Source organism: Hippichthys cyanospilos, chromosome 2 (assembly GCF_059441005.1).
Source record: "Hippichthys cyanospilos isolate Australia breed blue-spotted pipefish chromosome 2, RoL_Hcya_1.0, whole genome shotgun sequence".
Taxonomy (NCBI): domain Eukaryota; kingdom Metazoa; phylum Chordata; class Actinopteri; order Syngnathiformes; family Syngnathidae; genus Hippichthys; species Hippichthys cyanospilos.
The window spans coordinates 20,779,533-20,796,241 of record NC_142370.1 but is presented as its reverse complement, the minus strand read 5'-3'; the positions used below and the strand labels follow the sequence as shown (position 1 = coordinate 20,796,241).

The 16,709-nt window shown below is 40.4% G+C and overlaps 1 protein-coding gene across 4 annotated transcripts in view; it reads left to right on the top strand.

The window, feature by feature from the left end:
• Positions 1-16,709, top strand: part of mitfb (melanocyte inducing transcription factor b) — a 32,707-nt gene that overhangs the window by 9,494 nt on the left and 6,504 nt on the right. For 3 of the 4 annotated variants that reach the window (XM_088407275.1, XM_088407274.1, XM_088407278.1), the window contains exon 2: positions 5,374-5,605. In XM_088407275.1, the coding sequence (XP_088263401.1) occupies positions 5,374-5,605 (232 nt within the window). Of the gene's footprint in view, positions 1-23; positions 75-5,373; positions 5,606-16,709 lie in introns of all 4 variants that reach the window. The other variant, XM_088407277.1, reaches the window with a different exon arrangement.

Sequence of the window (16,709 nt, the reverse complement as noted above, 5' to 3'; positions counted from 1 at the left end):
ATGATCCCCCTCATTTGAATCAGGTGCACCGGAGGAGGGAAATACTGAAAACATGCAGGACAGCGAACCTACAGGTAATGGTCCGGTTTCTTATTGTGTCACTTGTCAGATTCACACTCACCGTAAAGCTGGGGTGTCCAAACCCGATCCTCATGTTTTTGATATTTCCATTCTCCAAGACACCTGATAAAAATGATCAGATATCAGGCTTCTCCTGAGTTTGCTTATGAGCTGATCATTTGATTCAGGTGTGCTGGAGGACGAAAACTTCAAAAGCATGCTGAGTAACAGCCCAGGAAAACAGAGTTTGCGCTCCCCTACTGTAAAGTGTGGCTCTCTAAAAAACTCTTGGTTCCTCCTGGTAAAACCTCTAAAAGCTTCTTTATGTTACAGTACATGTGGTTGAACTTGAAGTGGCCTTTTTATACCTTTTCCCAGCTAATAAATGCTACTACTCACTTAAAAAAACGTACTTCACAATATAGATTGAGAATACTTTAAAGTTTTCCAATACTCTCCTAAGTGACAACATTGTACTGTAATGTATTGACAATTGAGCCTCTGCATTTCTAATTTAGCTTTCCTTTTTTTTTTTAAATACATTATCTCTTTACCAAACCAATTGACTCCACCGATGACATAACAGAAAGTCACAGACTTATTTCATATGTCTGCTGACATGCTTGTTGACTGATAAGGACGTTTAAATTGCTGAAATGGAAAATGCAGTTCATTTAAATATGCATTTTTTGTGACCACTTGGTGGCAGCAAAGATGATCTATAATCTTGAAACTCATTGCATAGTTCAGAATCAGACCTGAGGGTTATCTGGAGAAGCAACATTTCAAGGAGGGCACATGTTTAGCAGGTGTATGACACATATTAAACTAACAGTGAGGGTTGTTGGAATGCACTTACACTGCACTTTCGACATGATTTTTCTTTCTACATGATTTTGCTTTCTACATGGTAAGCGCTTGAAGCACTTTAAATAGACTCCGCTGAACGACATGGAAGCCTCAACTACCGTACTCAAGACCACATTATACAAGACCAAAATCGTGCAGGCCAGACCTCACCTACGAACCTAGATTGACTTTTTGTCACGATTAAAGTGTTCTCATGAAATGCTCAATTTAAAAAAAAAAAGCAAAGCGATAAAATGAGATTTTTTTTTTTAAGGCAACTAAAGACAGAAACAGAGACTATCTGAGATTGAGACAAGTTAAAGACCATAACAACCACATTTAAAAACCATAACTTGCTACGGTGAAACTTGATTCAACCAATATTTTACAGTCGAATACATTAAGCATTATACCATTAGGTCCAATGACTTGGGTTTAAAAATTCTGTGATGAAAAAAATAAAATCGCCATTGCAGACAATGCTATTATGCTTTATGATCTTTAAAGCAGCTTCTAGGGTTTAGATAGAGAACAAAGGGGGAAAAAAAGAATTAAGCTAATAAATAAAGGGCTCATTGAAGGTTTGTGTTTAGAAGCTGCAATGCAGTTTAATATTTCTAATCTACCACTCAATTCATGAGTCCCAACTTCTCACTTGTATGAAAATCTTACTGTCTTTCTTCAAACACCTACCCGATGTACTGCAATAACGCTCAACCCATCATTTTTAAAGTGACACTGTATGATTAAAACCGTTTTTCATTAAAAATGAATGAATTAAATGATTATAAATTTAAAAAATTCTTGCAAATAAATGCGTTCTTAACCAACAGTTTCTTTTAAATATAGGTCTCGTTTTCATTAAATGATATCATCACATAGGGGGTGGCACTTCTCCAAAGGTCGCCATGTCTGTTATAGCTACGGACTGCAGGAGTTGCTGCATTTACCGTATTGCCCCTAAAGCTCCCACAGGCGGTTGTGAAGAATGACACATCCTCCGTTTAAAGTGTTTTGTCATTCCATCGGCAAAACATTGGGTCGATGAACTGCCCACCTATATATATGTATATACTATGAAGGAGCATGGACTTAACAAAAAAAGTGAAATACTGTAACTGAAAACGTGTTCTCTACTCTAGTTTCTTCCAAACACCCACCATTTGCTTTGATTACTGCTTTGCGCACTCTTGGCATTCTTTTGATGAGCTTGAAGACGCAGTCACCTAAAATGGTTTTCACTTCACTGGTGTGTCTCCTAAGGGTGAGTTAATGGAATTTCTTGCTTTATCAATGGGGTTGGCACCATCAGTTGTGTCGTGAAGAAATCAGGTTAAGACACGCCCGACAGCTGATGAAATTCATATTACGGCAAGAACCAATTGGTTAACCAAAGAAGAACCAGTGGCCATCTTAACTAAGACATTGAATGAGAGGGTGCTTCCAAACCTTTCGTCTCTACTTTGCATTTGAACACACTTAAGTGTATGTTTGAATGAGTTTACCCCTCAAAATTTTTAGTCAATATTGACAGCTCTGTCGCTATCCTGCATTTATGCACCGTCTCCCTTCTATAACACACCTGATTCAAATGAACAGAATCATTATCAAGCTTCTACAGAGCTTGCTGATTCACTCATTATTTGAATCATGGGTGATGTAGGAGAGAGACATCAAAAACATGCAAGTAAGTGTCTCTCTCAGAAAAGGGTTGACTCCCCCGGTCTAGTAGAGCATCTAAATTTTATGTTAAATTGTAATTATTGACTTAGTTCATTGGAAGGTCTTAAAATGGATAAAGGTGCTCAGTGCAGACCCCTATTTAAACATGATTTTAAATGTGATTAATTCTGAACAGAGTCCCAACTCTACATTTGAGAGGATATGCAACCACATTATCTCAGTTGTTCCCCTTTAGGTTCCCTCCTAAAATGTTTTTTTAACTGATTTGTTCAGAAGGAAAAGCTTATGAAATAAATGATCGTGCGCTGTTTTCTTTTTTATCTTAATTTATCAAATATACTTTTATTGTATTTCCATTTGATGAAATGACCAGAAATGATCACTCACAACACAGTGGCAGCAAGACTGGTTAAAGATAAACCTTCCAAATTTAGTCTAAGAACAGGATCATCTCTTGATAAACAATGTGCCGCTTTATTATTACTGTGCTTAATATAAGCACAGAGAATGTGGTTTCTCTGCACTCTCAATCATGTATTTTTGCGCTCGTCTTAAGCTTCAGCGTGTGTGTACTCGGACAATGAGATTATACTCATTGCTGGGAGAGAAGGAGGGGAAGCATTGTTCGTTGAGGGCCCAACACCCACTGAATACACGGCACACCGGAGCTGTGTTTGACTCTGCCGGCTAATTAGTCCGATTATTGCACAGCTGGATTGACCAGACGTTTTGCTCGGTTTTATCAAAAGGATCACTCACTCAATGAAGGCTTCATCCCGACAACTTCTGCTTCAGCAGAGTCCCTCTATTTTCGGAACACCCCACTCTGTCTGGGGAGTAGCCGTCTAGGTTTGAAGAGAGTGGGAAAACTGAAACAGCCCACGGCGTTCCTCTTTCTCTGTGCAAAACTCTTTTGAGCATGCCGCTCGAGTAAGCTCAAAGCCGATCTAGCCCTTGGATCAGGGGTACCCAAACTTTTTGTACGCCTACTTCTACTTTTACAACAGCTAACCTCCTGAGATCTACTGAAGGGGGGGTCGTCACTAATGTCAGGGGTTCTGTTTATTTTTTGGAAGTGCTATAAGACATGGGTGGGGTGTGGGGAGGGGGCAGTGATCTGACCTGATCTGTTTATTTTTTACGTGATCTGTTGATTTTTTTAAGAAGTGCTATGAGACATACTGTACGTTGCACTGCCTGTCAAGCCTATGTATTGTCTTAAGAAGCCAAACGTTGTGAGGAAGCCAGTCAATCCTTCAAAATAAACTGTACCCGTGGTACAAGTTGCATTTGATATGAACGGCCTTGGTGCGCGTTTATCTCGAAGTTCCTACTGGAAGCAAAGTCACGACAATGCTCGACGAATTTGAACATTTTTGGTTCCCGGATTGAGCGTGACACTGATGTAAACAACTCTTGCTATTTTGAAATCACGTTCACATGGTGTTCTTCTGAAATATAGTTGTAACTTTCAATTCAGCCCCCTAAAAAAAAAAAAAAACAACAAAATTAAACGACAACTGAGATTTTTTTGGTTTGTTTTTCAATAGAAGTTCTTTATTTTTCTTGACTGAACTTTTTTCCTCTTTTTTTAAATTTTTCTTTTCTTAGTGTGATGTAAATAGCGTCCCTTGCTTACCGTTTTTTTCATGTTGTGATGTGGAATAGATTTTTTTCGTCCCTTCTTTAAGGTATTTCCCCCGCTTTGCGATTAAAAAAACAAAAAAAAAAACAACTGTCATGACCCAAGGGGGTTTGCTGTATTTGTGTTGTTTTCTCTCCATCTGCAGGCGTTTTGCTCCAACGCTGGTCTGCTATCGGTGTGTGTCTCCTCACGGAGATGCTGGTCTGCTTTTGGTCGGCCTCTCTCGTTTCAAAATGGTGGCATGTTCAATCGCGAGGGGTTACAAAACCATATTTATAGGGCATTTTACTGTCTGATTCAAACTTGAATGGGTTAGCCATGGTCCCAAGATTGCTAGTGATGTTAAAGCCTAGGCTAGGCTACCTTCACTAGGGAATATGGCCATAACAAGCGCCACTCAAAGGTAAACAAATCCTTTCTGTATTTTTAATTTATGATGTTTTCTGATTGTATACATGTATATTATATACAGTAGCACTTACTATACTATTTTGATTCCAAATTTTAATATGTATGTAAAATTTTGAAGTTTTTACCTGGGGTTCTAAACGCATTAGCTATTAAACATAGGTTTGGATTGCTTGTCATACGGTGAATTCGCTTTACGAGCCCAACCGCGGAACGGAACAATCTCGTAACTCGGGGGCCCACTGTACACCTAAACCTGTATCCTTATTTACATTAATAAAAGAAAAAAACTGAAAAAAATAACCAAGTGCATCAAAGTGCCTAAAGCTAAGAAAAAAAAAGAAAATTCTTATTTTATTGCAATTACACCTCACATGACAGAAACAAAGCCTTTTCCGTGGAGTCATCTGCCCCCCCCCCCCCCCCCCCCCCCCCAACGAAATAATAACGCAATAGTTACTTGTAATGTTCCCACAACAAGCAAGTAAAAAGGTGTGTGTCGGCGGAGACGCGCTTGCAAATCAACACTGCTAATCTCTCACCATCATCTTGCTTGACCTCTCTCTCTTCATCTGACCGCTCTCTGCCCTTTAATTTCACTTTAAAGTTTATGCTCTTCATCTCATTTTTTTTTTGTTTCACCCCTCCACCCCCTCAAACCCATGCGCTTTCGTCTGCTCCGTCTGTCCCGCTTCAATCACCTGGCATGGTTCTCCCCTTCACCGCAGCCCGTCGGAGCAGCGCAGCGCTTCCAAGCCTCCACTCAGCTCCTCGGCCACAACCTCGCGCATCCTCCTGCGTCAACAGCTGATGCGTGAGCAGCTACAGGAGCAGGAGCGGCGGGAGCAGCGCAGGCAACAGGACTCCCGGTACCAGCAAACCACAGCTGCACAAACACCTGCCATTAATGTCACAGTTACTGCACCGGCTGCTGCACAGGTGCCCATGGAAGTGTTGAAGGTAAGATGTGCGCTAGTTCTGGTGCTTGATGCTGGTGCAGAAAAGGGAGAATATGACGCAAAGTGTGAAGTTTCCTCTTTAATATTTCCATCTCTGGAATCAGCGTGTGTCATTGCTACTGAGTGAGTAGTGTATTTATAGAATGTATTGACTGTGGTGTGTGGACAGTCAGGCAATCATGGAATTACTATGAGTCTGTGTTTAAAAAAAAACATCAGGGGTGAATGAAGTGTGTTAGAATGTGTATATGGGGATTATCTTTCCTGAGAGAATTCCTCTTTAATGCATGCTGTGCTTCCAGCCATTTGGATTTAGCCATCTTTAATCCTATTTGCTCAGCTACATTCACATCTTTTCATAGCTTTGATTCTCTGGCAGTGTGAGGGCCAGGAGACTCGTAGGGGTTTTCTGTCGAAGTGTTTGAGGGTGCGTTTTGACATCGCTCATAGGTAGGTAAGTTTGCTTTTTACTCTGTTGCCTTCAAAACCGAGGAATGTTTTGATCTTATAACCATTGTGTTGGTGGTAGTATTGACAGTTTGATTTTTGAAAATTACTTTTAGAATAGTTATTTCTGTTCTAAAGAGGTTTTTAATCGCTGGTTTTAAGGCTAGAAAGGTACATCTACGTATGTGTGTGTGTGTGTGTGTGTGTGTGTGTGTGTATATATATATATATATATATACAGTATATATATATATATATATATATATATAATTTTTTTTTTTTTTTTTGACTTTGTGACTGCATGAGGACACGGAGAGGGAAATTGGTTTCAAAAGTCATTGTCCTGCTGTACATAGTCTAACGAAACACTACTGAACACAGCGTACATAAAGTTATAATGGTAATAAACCGAATCAAAGTTGTATAATCTTCCATTGAGTGTGTTGTGGTAAAGGGCCCATACTCTGGCAGCTACAGTATTGAGTAATCTTTGTTGAACTAAATCCATCCACAGCACATTGAGAGATTTCATGGTTGCTTGCTCTGCCACACTTTCATCACCCTTAGATGTGTGTGGCATGGGCTAGCCGTGGCACTCAAGTACAGTATAAGGACCATAAACACTGGTCCTCTCATGCAGCATCAACCTAATCTGCTCCGCTTCGAGAGCTTTAGACCGCCCCCTTCTCAAACTCTCACCTTGTGTACAATACGCCATGTTGGAATTATTTTTCTGGTTTGGCAAGAGCTTACAGACATTCTTCACTGTCTGAAGTTGTCAAATGAAAAGGCCGTTCCAGCGCTGCTGAGCTGGGTTAACCTACTCCCCCTGTCTGTGGTTAGATTAGTGGAGTGCGCGCAAAGATCAGGGGTACCAGGCAGAGCTGCTGGACCTCAAAAAGTGCAAACATTAAGCTCAGATGAGTTTATCTAAAGACTGATTGGACCCTTAATTAACCAAGTGACCTATGACCTCCAGGGGTATAAGCAAGGGATCAGTTTGGGGATCAAGACAAAGGAGTGTACAGCCTTGCCACACACCGAACACTAATTCAGTGAAGAATGCTCGTAATTAGCCCATGCCGCTTTCATTCCAGTGCATATTTAAGAGAAAAAAAATATGTCTTTGAAATGTTTGTAGGATAACTTCCTAAAAGGGTTAAGTATGATTTCTAGATTTTTTTCCCCTAGGAATTTATGCTACCCCACAAAGGACAAAGTCCTGTACATTTTCTCTTAGATTATACAATCAGTAACTCGTGACCAATATGCCTTTCAAAGAATACCGACATTGCCCACAAACATAGGTAATGACACAGGGCTTTCAGGAACTGTTGAAAGATGTAAAGCAATAACATTAACTTGAACTTCAGATAAAAGACTCAAAATCATGTTTTTGTACAAGGAGAATAGTGTCTATGTCATTAATATATACGGTGACCCAGGCCAAGTACCTGGTAAGCTCGACAGTGGTTCTCAACCCTTTTCAAGATGTACCCCCGTGAAATGATTTTTTCAGCCAAGTACACCCCAACCCACGCTAAAGGTGAAAATAGAGCTGCACAGCCGCGCCATACGTGTCTGATTTATTCCTCTTTGTCTATTAAATCATTTTATTCATTTTTAATCACTTTTATTAAACATTTGTACTGGTGTCACCTGGCGTATTTTACTCAGCAACTCTATAGGTTAGATCATGTCACATCCTCATTTCTATTTCCGGCTCGTCTGCTGAAAAATGTTGTCACTAATGACCGGGGGAGTTTAGGCTCAGTCAGACAATTTTTTACCGCTTATTATCAACTACAGTATTTTCCTTTTTTCTTAAAAGTGTTAAGATGAAGACTAGAAGATCGAAAGAGTATGGAGAAACTCTTGATGCACTAGCAGACACCACACGCCGACAAGTTAGCTGTCATAAACATCTCCCTAGACGTATTCAAACATCACACCGTCACCGCCTAACTGTGTGCAGTGACAAGCTGAAATCAAAGCAAGATTTTTTGGCCTTTGCAGCTGTGGTGGTAGAGGTTGGCTTGATCCTCCTCGTGATTACGTTTGTATTGCCATAACGGCACAACGCTACCTTCGTCAAACACACTGGCATTAAAAACAATCACATTCAACTGCAATGAATGCTAAGAAAACACTAGTCAATTTCCCGGGCATTCTATGCAGGCATTCTATCAGACTACTGTATAACAGCTGACATATCAAGAAGAATGATGGGGGTTAAATTACTTTGATATTTTACTTAATTACAATAAATGGTCCATCTAGCCCAGGGGTGTCCAAAGTCGGTCCTCGAGGGCCGCTGTCTTACATGTTTTCCAGGTTTCTTTTCCTGACACACCTGATTCAAATGATCAGCTCATCAGCAGAAACCTGATAACGATCCTGATCATTTGAATCAGGTGTGTCAGGAAAAGAAACCTGGAAAACATGCAGGACAGCGGCCCTCGAGGACCGACTTTGGACACCCCTGAGATTCTAGCCACTAATGATTGCAATGCTGAAGCAAATAACCTGGCAAAAGTCTCTATCTTGGTTATGTTTACAGTTGTACACTGCAATATTCATTTTCTTGCCGCCATTTATGATGCCGCCGGCCAGGCAATTTCCTTTCAGCCATCATCTTGACCGATTATCCTCACAAGCACAGATGGAAATTTCAGGTCCAGAAAGTTAAAACCCTGCTACAGTTTGGCTTCGGCCACAGGTGCTTCCACTTAACTGGCAGGTTAATGAGCTCATTTGACTGCAGGTTGAATAGAAGTACCTGTGGCTGAAGCCAAAATGTTCAGGGTTTTTTCTTTCCGGACCTGGTTTTCCCATCTCTGCTCACGAGGTGCCCATAGATCGCACTCACCAAAGTTCCACCCGCGGGTGATGGATATTGATTATCCGGCAATATGCTTCCAAACACACATTTACGCGACTTCGGCATTTTCAACAGTAAAATGTCGTCACTATCGTAATTCGCCAATGACACGCCTGTGTATAGGAGGCACACTTCATTTTAAATCTTTGTAAATGTTTGATATTTTCTTGTGTTCGTGGGAGTTGGGGCATGAGTCGATTACAACTCCTGCCCTCATTGGTCGATGGCAGGAGGGCAGGGCAGCAGTTGTTATCTACGCCTTCCCCAGCTCCCATGGTCACACCGGGAGCTAATCACGTGTCTTGTAGGCGTTCCGGAGAGCTGTGCTTCCTCAAAATCACACACGCTTAGAGGGAGACATGAATGAAGCAACCGCAGAGCATTGTGAATCTCTTACCTAGATTTCTTTTGTAGTGAATTGGAAGTTCAAGTATAACCTATTATTATTATCACGTTTGGTCAGCTTCACTTTAATTTGACTTCCGGGCACCGCTAATATAACCGCGGCTCTACGTTAGACGCCAAAATATGGGCAGGGATAACAGTACAGTAAATAAATAAATAAATGATAAATGTTAAAGAGTTTAACATTTAAAGTAAATATGCTCAGTGGTGCAGTGAATATCACGCCCGCCTCACATTTAGAGGGACTCGAGTTCGAATCCACTGGGCTCTGGCCTTCCTCCTGTAGAGTTTGCATGTTCTCCTCAAGCCTGCGTTGTCCTTAGATGTGATTGAGTGCGTGAATGGTTGTGTGCCCTGTAATTGGCTGGCAACCAGTTCAGAGTGTCCCCCGCCTACTGCCCGAAGCCAGCTGGGATAGGCACCAGCAAGCCTGCGACCCTTGTGAGGATAAGCGGCTATAGAAAATGGATTGTTGAATGCACACTGCGTAGTTCGGCGTCCGAGGAATGGCCGTGGCAAGTGCATTTATAGACAACTCGTCCGTATGCCCTGCAGGCAACCTTCACAGCACGTCCCTCCGCAGCATAGTTAATATTTGTTTTTTTAAAATCTGCAAGGCACTGAGGCTGCGATAAGCGAGGTGCAAACTAGCAAGGGATCACTATGTTCCATTTTGTGATAAAGGAAGGACTCAGATGTTGGTTCAGTCTGTTCGCTTATTCTTATTAGCTGTTAGCTGCAACAGGCAACTTGGCTTATGAGGCTGAGAAATTTTGGCCTTCAGTTTTGGGGAATTACAGTAGAATTACAGTAGAATTCACTATCATGACCCAGCATGGTGTTTTTCATTGTTAACTGACAGTGGCCGTAAAAGTTTTACAAATTTCACTTGCTGTATATGATATAAAAGGGTGCTGAAGACCAAAGGAGTGGCAAGTTTAAATATAAATGTAGTCTAATGTAGTCAAACGTATTAAATGTAGTCTTCTGTGAAACACACTCTTAACTGGCTGCATCTGCAGCCACAGCAACCAATGCAGTTTGCTGTTTTGGAGCCTTAAGGCAGCCCCCGAAGGCTTAAGACGCACAAGCTATTTAGAGTCAGAAACATGTACAAAGCATGCTGTTGTACTTTAAAAGGAACGTGTGATTATTTTTTGACTTTTCTGCTTTTGGGCATTCCGTGATGGTCCTGCAGGATACTTAAACAAGGGACCATTAGCAAAAGAATGGACCACTTGTGTGGCGGTTAAGATGCTTACATGCTCTGTGGGACTCACCAGAACAATTGTGATCTTTAATAGAAAAACAGCATTATTGTGCAACATTCTGTCATCATTGTAACATTCCAATGGAAATAAAACCATATTGGGTTCATTTAATGCAGAGGTTCCCAACTGTTGTTAGCTTGGGAAGCAAATTTCTCCATAGTTGCAAAGTGACGACACTTAAAGAAGTCAAGAACAAAAAAATGTTTTAAGTTGAAAACAGGATGGATAATCTCAAATGCTGACCTTGCGCTCTCTAACCTTGCGATTTGCCTGCCTGCCTACAGCTTCTCTGAATGGATTTTTAATTCTGCAAATGTTTTGCTGGTTAAACTGCAAAGATTCCATCTGTCCGCTTTCAGCCACGAGGTTTACGGGTGTGCTGGAACCTTTCCCAGCTGTTTTTGGGCAGTAGACAGGGTATACCCTGACTTGGTTGCCGGCCGATAGCCAGGCACACACAGACAAACCAACCGATAGCCAGGCACACATAGACGAACAACCGTTCACACTCCCAAATTTGCGGTGTTCAATATACTGTACCTACCATGAATGAAGCTGGAGCCAGGATCGAACATGCAACCTGCACTGTGAGGCCAACATGCTCACCACTCTTTCACTGTGCCGCCCAACATCAAGCCCTCAAAATACTACTACTACTAATATTAAGAGCTCTGACTGATGAGCCAAAAAAAGGATAAAGGATCAAAAAGTACACAAAAAGATTTTGTCTGCAAATTATGTTCTTATGGAATTTTTCCTCCTTACGTATAAAATCAAATAACTCATAGTCGATGAATAGATGTTAACGATTGACTAAAGCAGTGGTTGTCCAACTTTTTTCAATGCAATATCCCTCTGAAATATTTGTTCAGGCAATTACCTCCTGACCAGTGCAAAACATTTTTGGATGAAAAAAAAAGTCACAGCAGAGCGCTCTGCCATCCCTGTATGATTTGTTATACTTAGGAACTACCTTTGTGGTACGGTAGAACTCCTCTACAGCTAAATCATATTTGCAGCCAGAAAATGTTCACAACAAAGAACTTCGCAAATCTATGTCTCGGACGGAAACATAAAAAAAAAACATGTTGGACAATCTACAATCTGACTGAAGTTAAAAACAAACCCATCCAACATTTAAAAAAAGAAAGAAAGAAATTGCCAAATGTACAATAAGCATTCATTTTTATACTTACATCAATTTCTTGCACTTCTTTCACTTTGCTTCATCCATCTTTCATCTTTATTATTTTTATCCTGTCTTCAAGTGTTAAGCTTGACGCGTCCGTCAAATGACGTTATTTCGGCAACTGCGCCCCTCCGCGCGGAGTCCACGTGGAGCTGATTTTCCGCAACCCGCATCTTCCGGAATTTACTTACGAATGGACAACATGGCGGACGAACTATTACTGATGGAAGTTCGCTGGTACAAATACTTTTATGATTCGTCTGAAAAGAAATACCGTGATCTAAATACTGTAAACAACTACTGGCGAGTACAACGTTGAGAAGAGATGAGGAGTCTGTTCAGATCATTTGAATCGACTAGGATTCTCCACCTCTGATTTAGAGTAGTGGTGTTTGTATGCTGTAGAGTCCATTTACTGCCACTTTTAGTATGGGAGAATATTGTCTGACTGCGGGGGAAAGCCGCTACGAGTATAAAGTGCTGCAAAACGAGTGCCGGTGCGTCAAGTATAAACAAAGCTAGGCTTTTGCTGCAGGCTTGTTTTCGCCGTAGTGAATTTTAAATACAGAAAAAAAACATTTTGTATGAAGCAACAAGTCGGGTTTTCGTTTCATGAGGAAGTAAGAAAGAGGGAAAGGCTTCAATGTATGCATTTTTTTTTTCACACTGGGGGATTATTTTGCACATGCAGGTTTTCTTGTAGAGGAGTTCTACTGTAGTATGTCCAGTAGTAGGTAGTATTTTATTCAGAAACTCCAGAAGATAGATCATGTGATATTTGTAACTGGTCTGCTGGAAACCTGCACCAATAATGCCAATCCGCATACATATAAATGTTAACAAAATAAACGGAGTCACAATAACACAGTTTACTAATAAGTTGCGTCAAGTTTCTATTCATTTGCTTGAAAAAAATAAACGTACTATTCCTGTCAGAGTAATAAAAAGCACTCAACTAAATTTACTCACACATTGCAGAAACCCTATCAGAATCTCATGTCATCTCTGAAGTGCCTTCACATACCTCAATTTGAAAACCAGCGTATTAGAGAACTCTTCGGATTGATAAAAGGAAGTCACCAAAATGCTGCTTTCAATGGTTGTAGTTCATCTTTGAAAATGAAAACGATTCGGTTACAAGTGTGGATTCAATTTGAGACTCGTTTGTTTATGTCTGTTTGCCTTTGGATATGCAAATGTAAGGGCTCAAGTACAGTATTGTATATTTGTATGGATTATAGTCTTCTGAATGACAACATTCAATCCCCATCCCCAGTAAATGTTTGGATAAACTTTAATGATGGAATGCAATCTCTTTGCCATGCAAGGCTAATCCAAGTATCTTGCTTTTACTGAGATTTACAGTATAATTGATTATCACTGAATGTAACAGTGAAGTGAGGTGACTCATGTTTTTATCACTTGAATCTAGTTTATTTCACCGGCGAGTAACCTGATTCTTTGCCACGGGGTTCTTGAAGTTTCTCTGATGAGCTGTAATTGTTTTGAGACTCCCCACCCCTCCAGTGTCGTTGTTTTTACGACCGAGTCGTGACAATTTGCTGCCCAAGGTGAGACCTACCTGCAGGACATGTTTTAACGCACCTCACATGGGCAATGGGACAATGATATCGTATCCCAGCATGAAGAGGGGGGTGTTTTTGTGACAGTCACAGGAACATAAGACCTGATTGAATGACAGGTAGACGGGACAATTAACAATTGTTTTTTTCTTTTTTCTTTTGGTCATCTTTTCTGAAGTAACCGGCTCAGAATTCTGACCTTACAAAACAAATGATTTGGCGGTCTCGGGTTTATGGCCTAAATAGCCGCAGATGTATCGAGGAGGTCGAACCCCGGCTGGGACCGTTTTGGCTAGCTAAATCCCTTAACATAGCAAAGAGGTCCATGATAAAAAAAGAGGCAGAGTGTTCATGTTTGCTCACTACCTCTGATGTTACAAATGAGAAGTAGGAAAAAGGGGAATGGAGGACATAATAAGTACAAGTATAATGGGTTTCATTATGTGTGCTATGCTGACGTGATCTCGCTTGGAAGGATCCACAAGGGTTAAACAACTGGATGGGGCCAAGCAAAAGCCCGAGGCAGGTGTCAGCCAAAGAGGTGGCCCTCACCAAACAAAGGCGCTCACTGTTACTGCAGCATCCTCGCATCAAGTGATCCGCCATAAAGACATAACTTCAGTTTTTACATGAAGCAACTCCATTCGAAAAGGCTCATTGTATCCGTCAGCATTCTCTAACATGCGTAACTAATGAAGATTTTTTTTCTCGGCATTTGAAGACAAGCCGGCATTGGCCTCCCTCGCAGCCTTCTCAGTCCCGAGAAAAGAAACGGTGACAGTCCGTTGTGGTTTAGATTTTAGTTGAAGCTGGAAATTCAAGATTGCGATTCTTAGACTGGACGCTGTACATCAGTGTACATAATGCTTGAGATGCTTGGATATCACCCATATGAGGTATGTTCCTTTTCTTTTATATTGACAGTTCATGTACACAGAGGTTAGACTTTTTTGAGTGATGCATTCTGCTTAAAAAGATGCCCCAAATTAAATGTATTTGGCAGCGATGCACAGGCACTGGATGAAACTGTAACCAGGGACTAAAAAAAAGTACACGTAGAAGATACACACAGCTTTGCCTGTTTCTATTTTTTTTTTTTTTTCCTCAAGGCTGTTTAATACTAACGTCAAAGTGGTTCTTATTGGGTTCTCATAATAAGAACCGTGATCCTGGGTCATTGACACCTTTTTTGTTGTGTTGTTAGCATTAGCATTGGTGCTAACATTCATGTTCAGATACGTATGCGTGCATTAACCCAGCTGCAAACAGTGCTGTTTCATTCATGTATTGCACATACTGTACGTTATTTGGCTTCTCTTCTTTAACTTCTGACCTTTACTTGATTGTGTCAAATTTTCTCTGGTTATGCCACATACCGGATATTTTGCACAGGCTACTGTGAAAATTATGAAACACATATATCACTAAGAGATAAGGTTAATGTCCTGTGTGCCATGGCCTTCAGTGTGGACACACCACCTCTATTACATTTATCACATTACACTATACTTTTTTTTTTTTTTTTTTAATTGATCGAAGCCTGAGTATTGGCTGGTTACACCACAATTTTAAGTTGGACTCTCGTTTCCTATTTACACTGCAAATACTGGAAGGAGTTTAGCTAAGAGATATGCTACAAAATCAAGAGACCATTGGGAATAAATTAATATGATTTAAAAAAATTAAATACTCAGACATAGGTTGCAAATATAGATCAGTGCTCATGATAGTTGCTTGTCCAACGGCACTGAAGATGAAAAGAACTCTTTTATTTGGCGCACGCGTCAGCACTTAAAACTTAAAGTATTCATATTCAGGTCGACAAATGTGTCTAGAATTCTGCAATGCAATTTATCAAATCTTAATCAAGGAATTAAAAAAAGAACTGTTAATTGTTGACACTGCTTATTGCGGTTGTCAGACAGGTTTTTAGTTTTTATTTGACCGGAACATGCTTGGTCTTTGTAAGCTTGAGCTGAGATATTTCAGCAGCGTTAAAAAAACAACAACAACGAAACAAAAAAAAGCCCAACAAAATCTTCCATTTTAACGGGAGATGTGTGGACTTTATTTATCCAATGTATTTAAATGAGGTTCCAGCAGTGGCTGTCCGTGCACTTTGCAGAGGCCTCAGTGATTGGACCTCTCATACGCACACGTACACATTACTAAGCTACGCAGGCTATTTTTCAGAGCATTTAATCATCAATAAATCCGCATCAGAAATGAAAATTTGTCATTCTACGTGCCAAAACTTAGAATAAGAAATAATAATTTCATATTATTTGTCCAGGAAGTTTTATAAAGTCCACGAAGAGCAGGCAAGCTTTAACAAGATTGTACGCTAAATTTCAGATGGCAATTTAATATACGTGTCACGTCTGCATGGCCGTGCTGAGTTGAGTTGAGAGGACGAAAGAAGGGGACCCAAAACATGCAGGAAAACTGAGAAATATGTGGCTCAAAAAAGGAAGTTTGAACAAGGAAACGAGGCAGGACCGAACCAGGAGAAAAACTGGACTAAGTAGCACCACAGGTGGACCAAATCAAACTAACGAGAACGCAGACAATAAAGGCAGACGCAAGTGGAACAGAAACATGAACAAAATCCCACAAACTCACGATAACCGAACACAACCAAACATGACAATTGAATAGGAATGACATCAAATGACAAAAACGTATTACCTCAGCCAAAAGGACGAATTTATTTCAGTACAAATTTAATTCTTCTATTTTTTTCCTCAGAAAGACTTTCATGACTTGCTTGTAGAGTTTGTATTTGCGTTTCCTTTCCAATAATAAATCTTTTTGTATTGACACGGACGCCAATGCTGAAAGTCGCGTCGGTCCAATTTCCGTTTTGCTATTCTTCTTCTTCAGCCATTGTGGGTTTGAAAAAAAAAGTGACTGCGGGTAACGTTACCTAGTTGAGCATCATGTTTTTTCTTTATTTAACTAATTCCACCGTTAAACACGTTCTAGGTGAGGGTTCTTGAAGGCATTCTTATGGGTCGATTGGCTATTGCAGCTGTCTAACAAAAATATGGGCCCGTACACAATGTGGCATTGCTCACTGCACAGAAGCCTTCGGCTGTTCAAGCGAATGTCCAAGTCTGCCATGAAGTCTGCCTGGCGACATGCATTAGCTGAATTGTAATTGGCTAAAAACGCCACACTGGAACTGCAGCACTTAGGAGGAGTGTAACCATATGGATATAATATGAAAAGAACGAAAATAACAGAATATGGTGAATAATTTTACATATAAAATAAACATATTTAGCAAAAATAAAATTAAAATGAAATTGACTTTATTCTAGTTATTG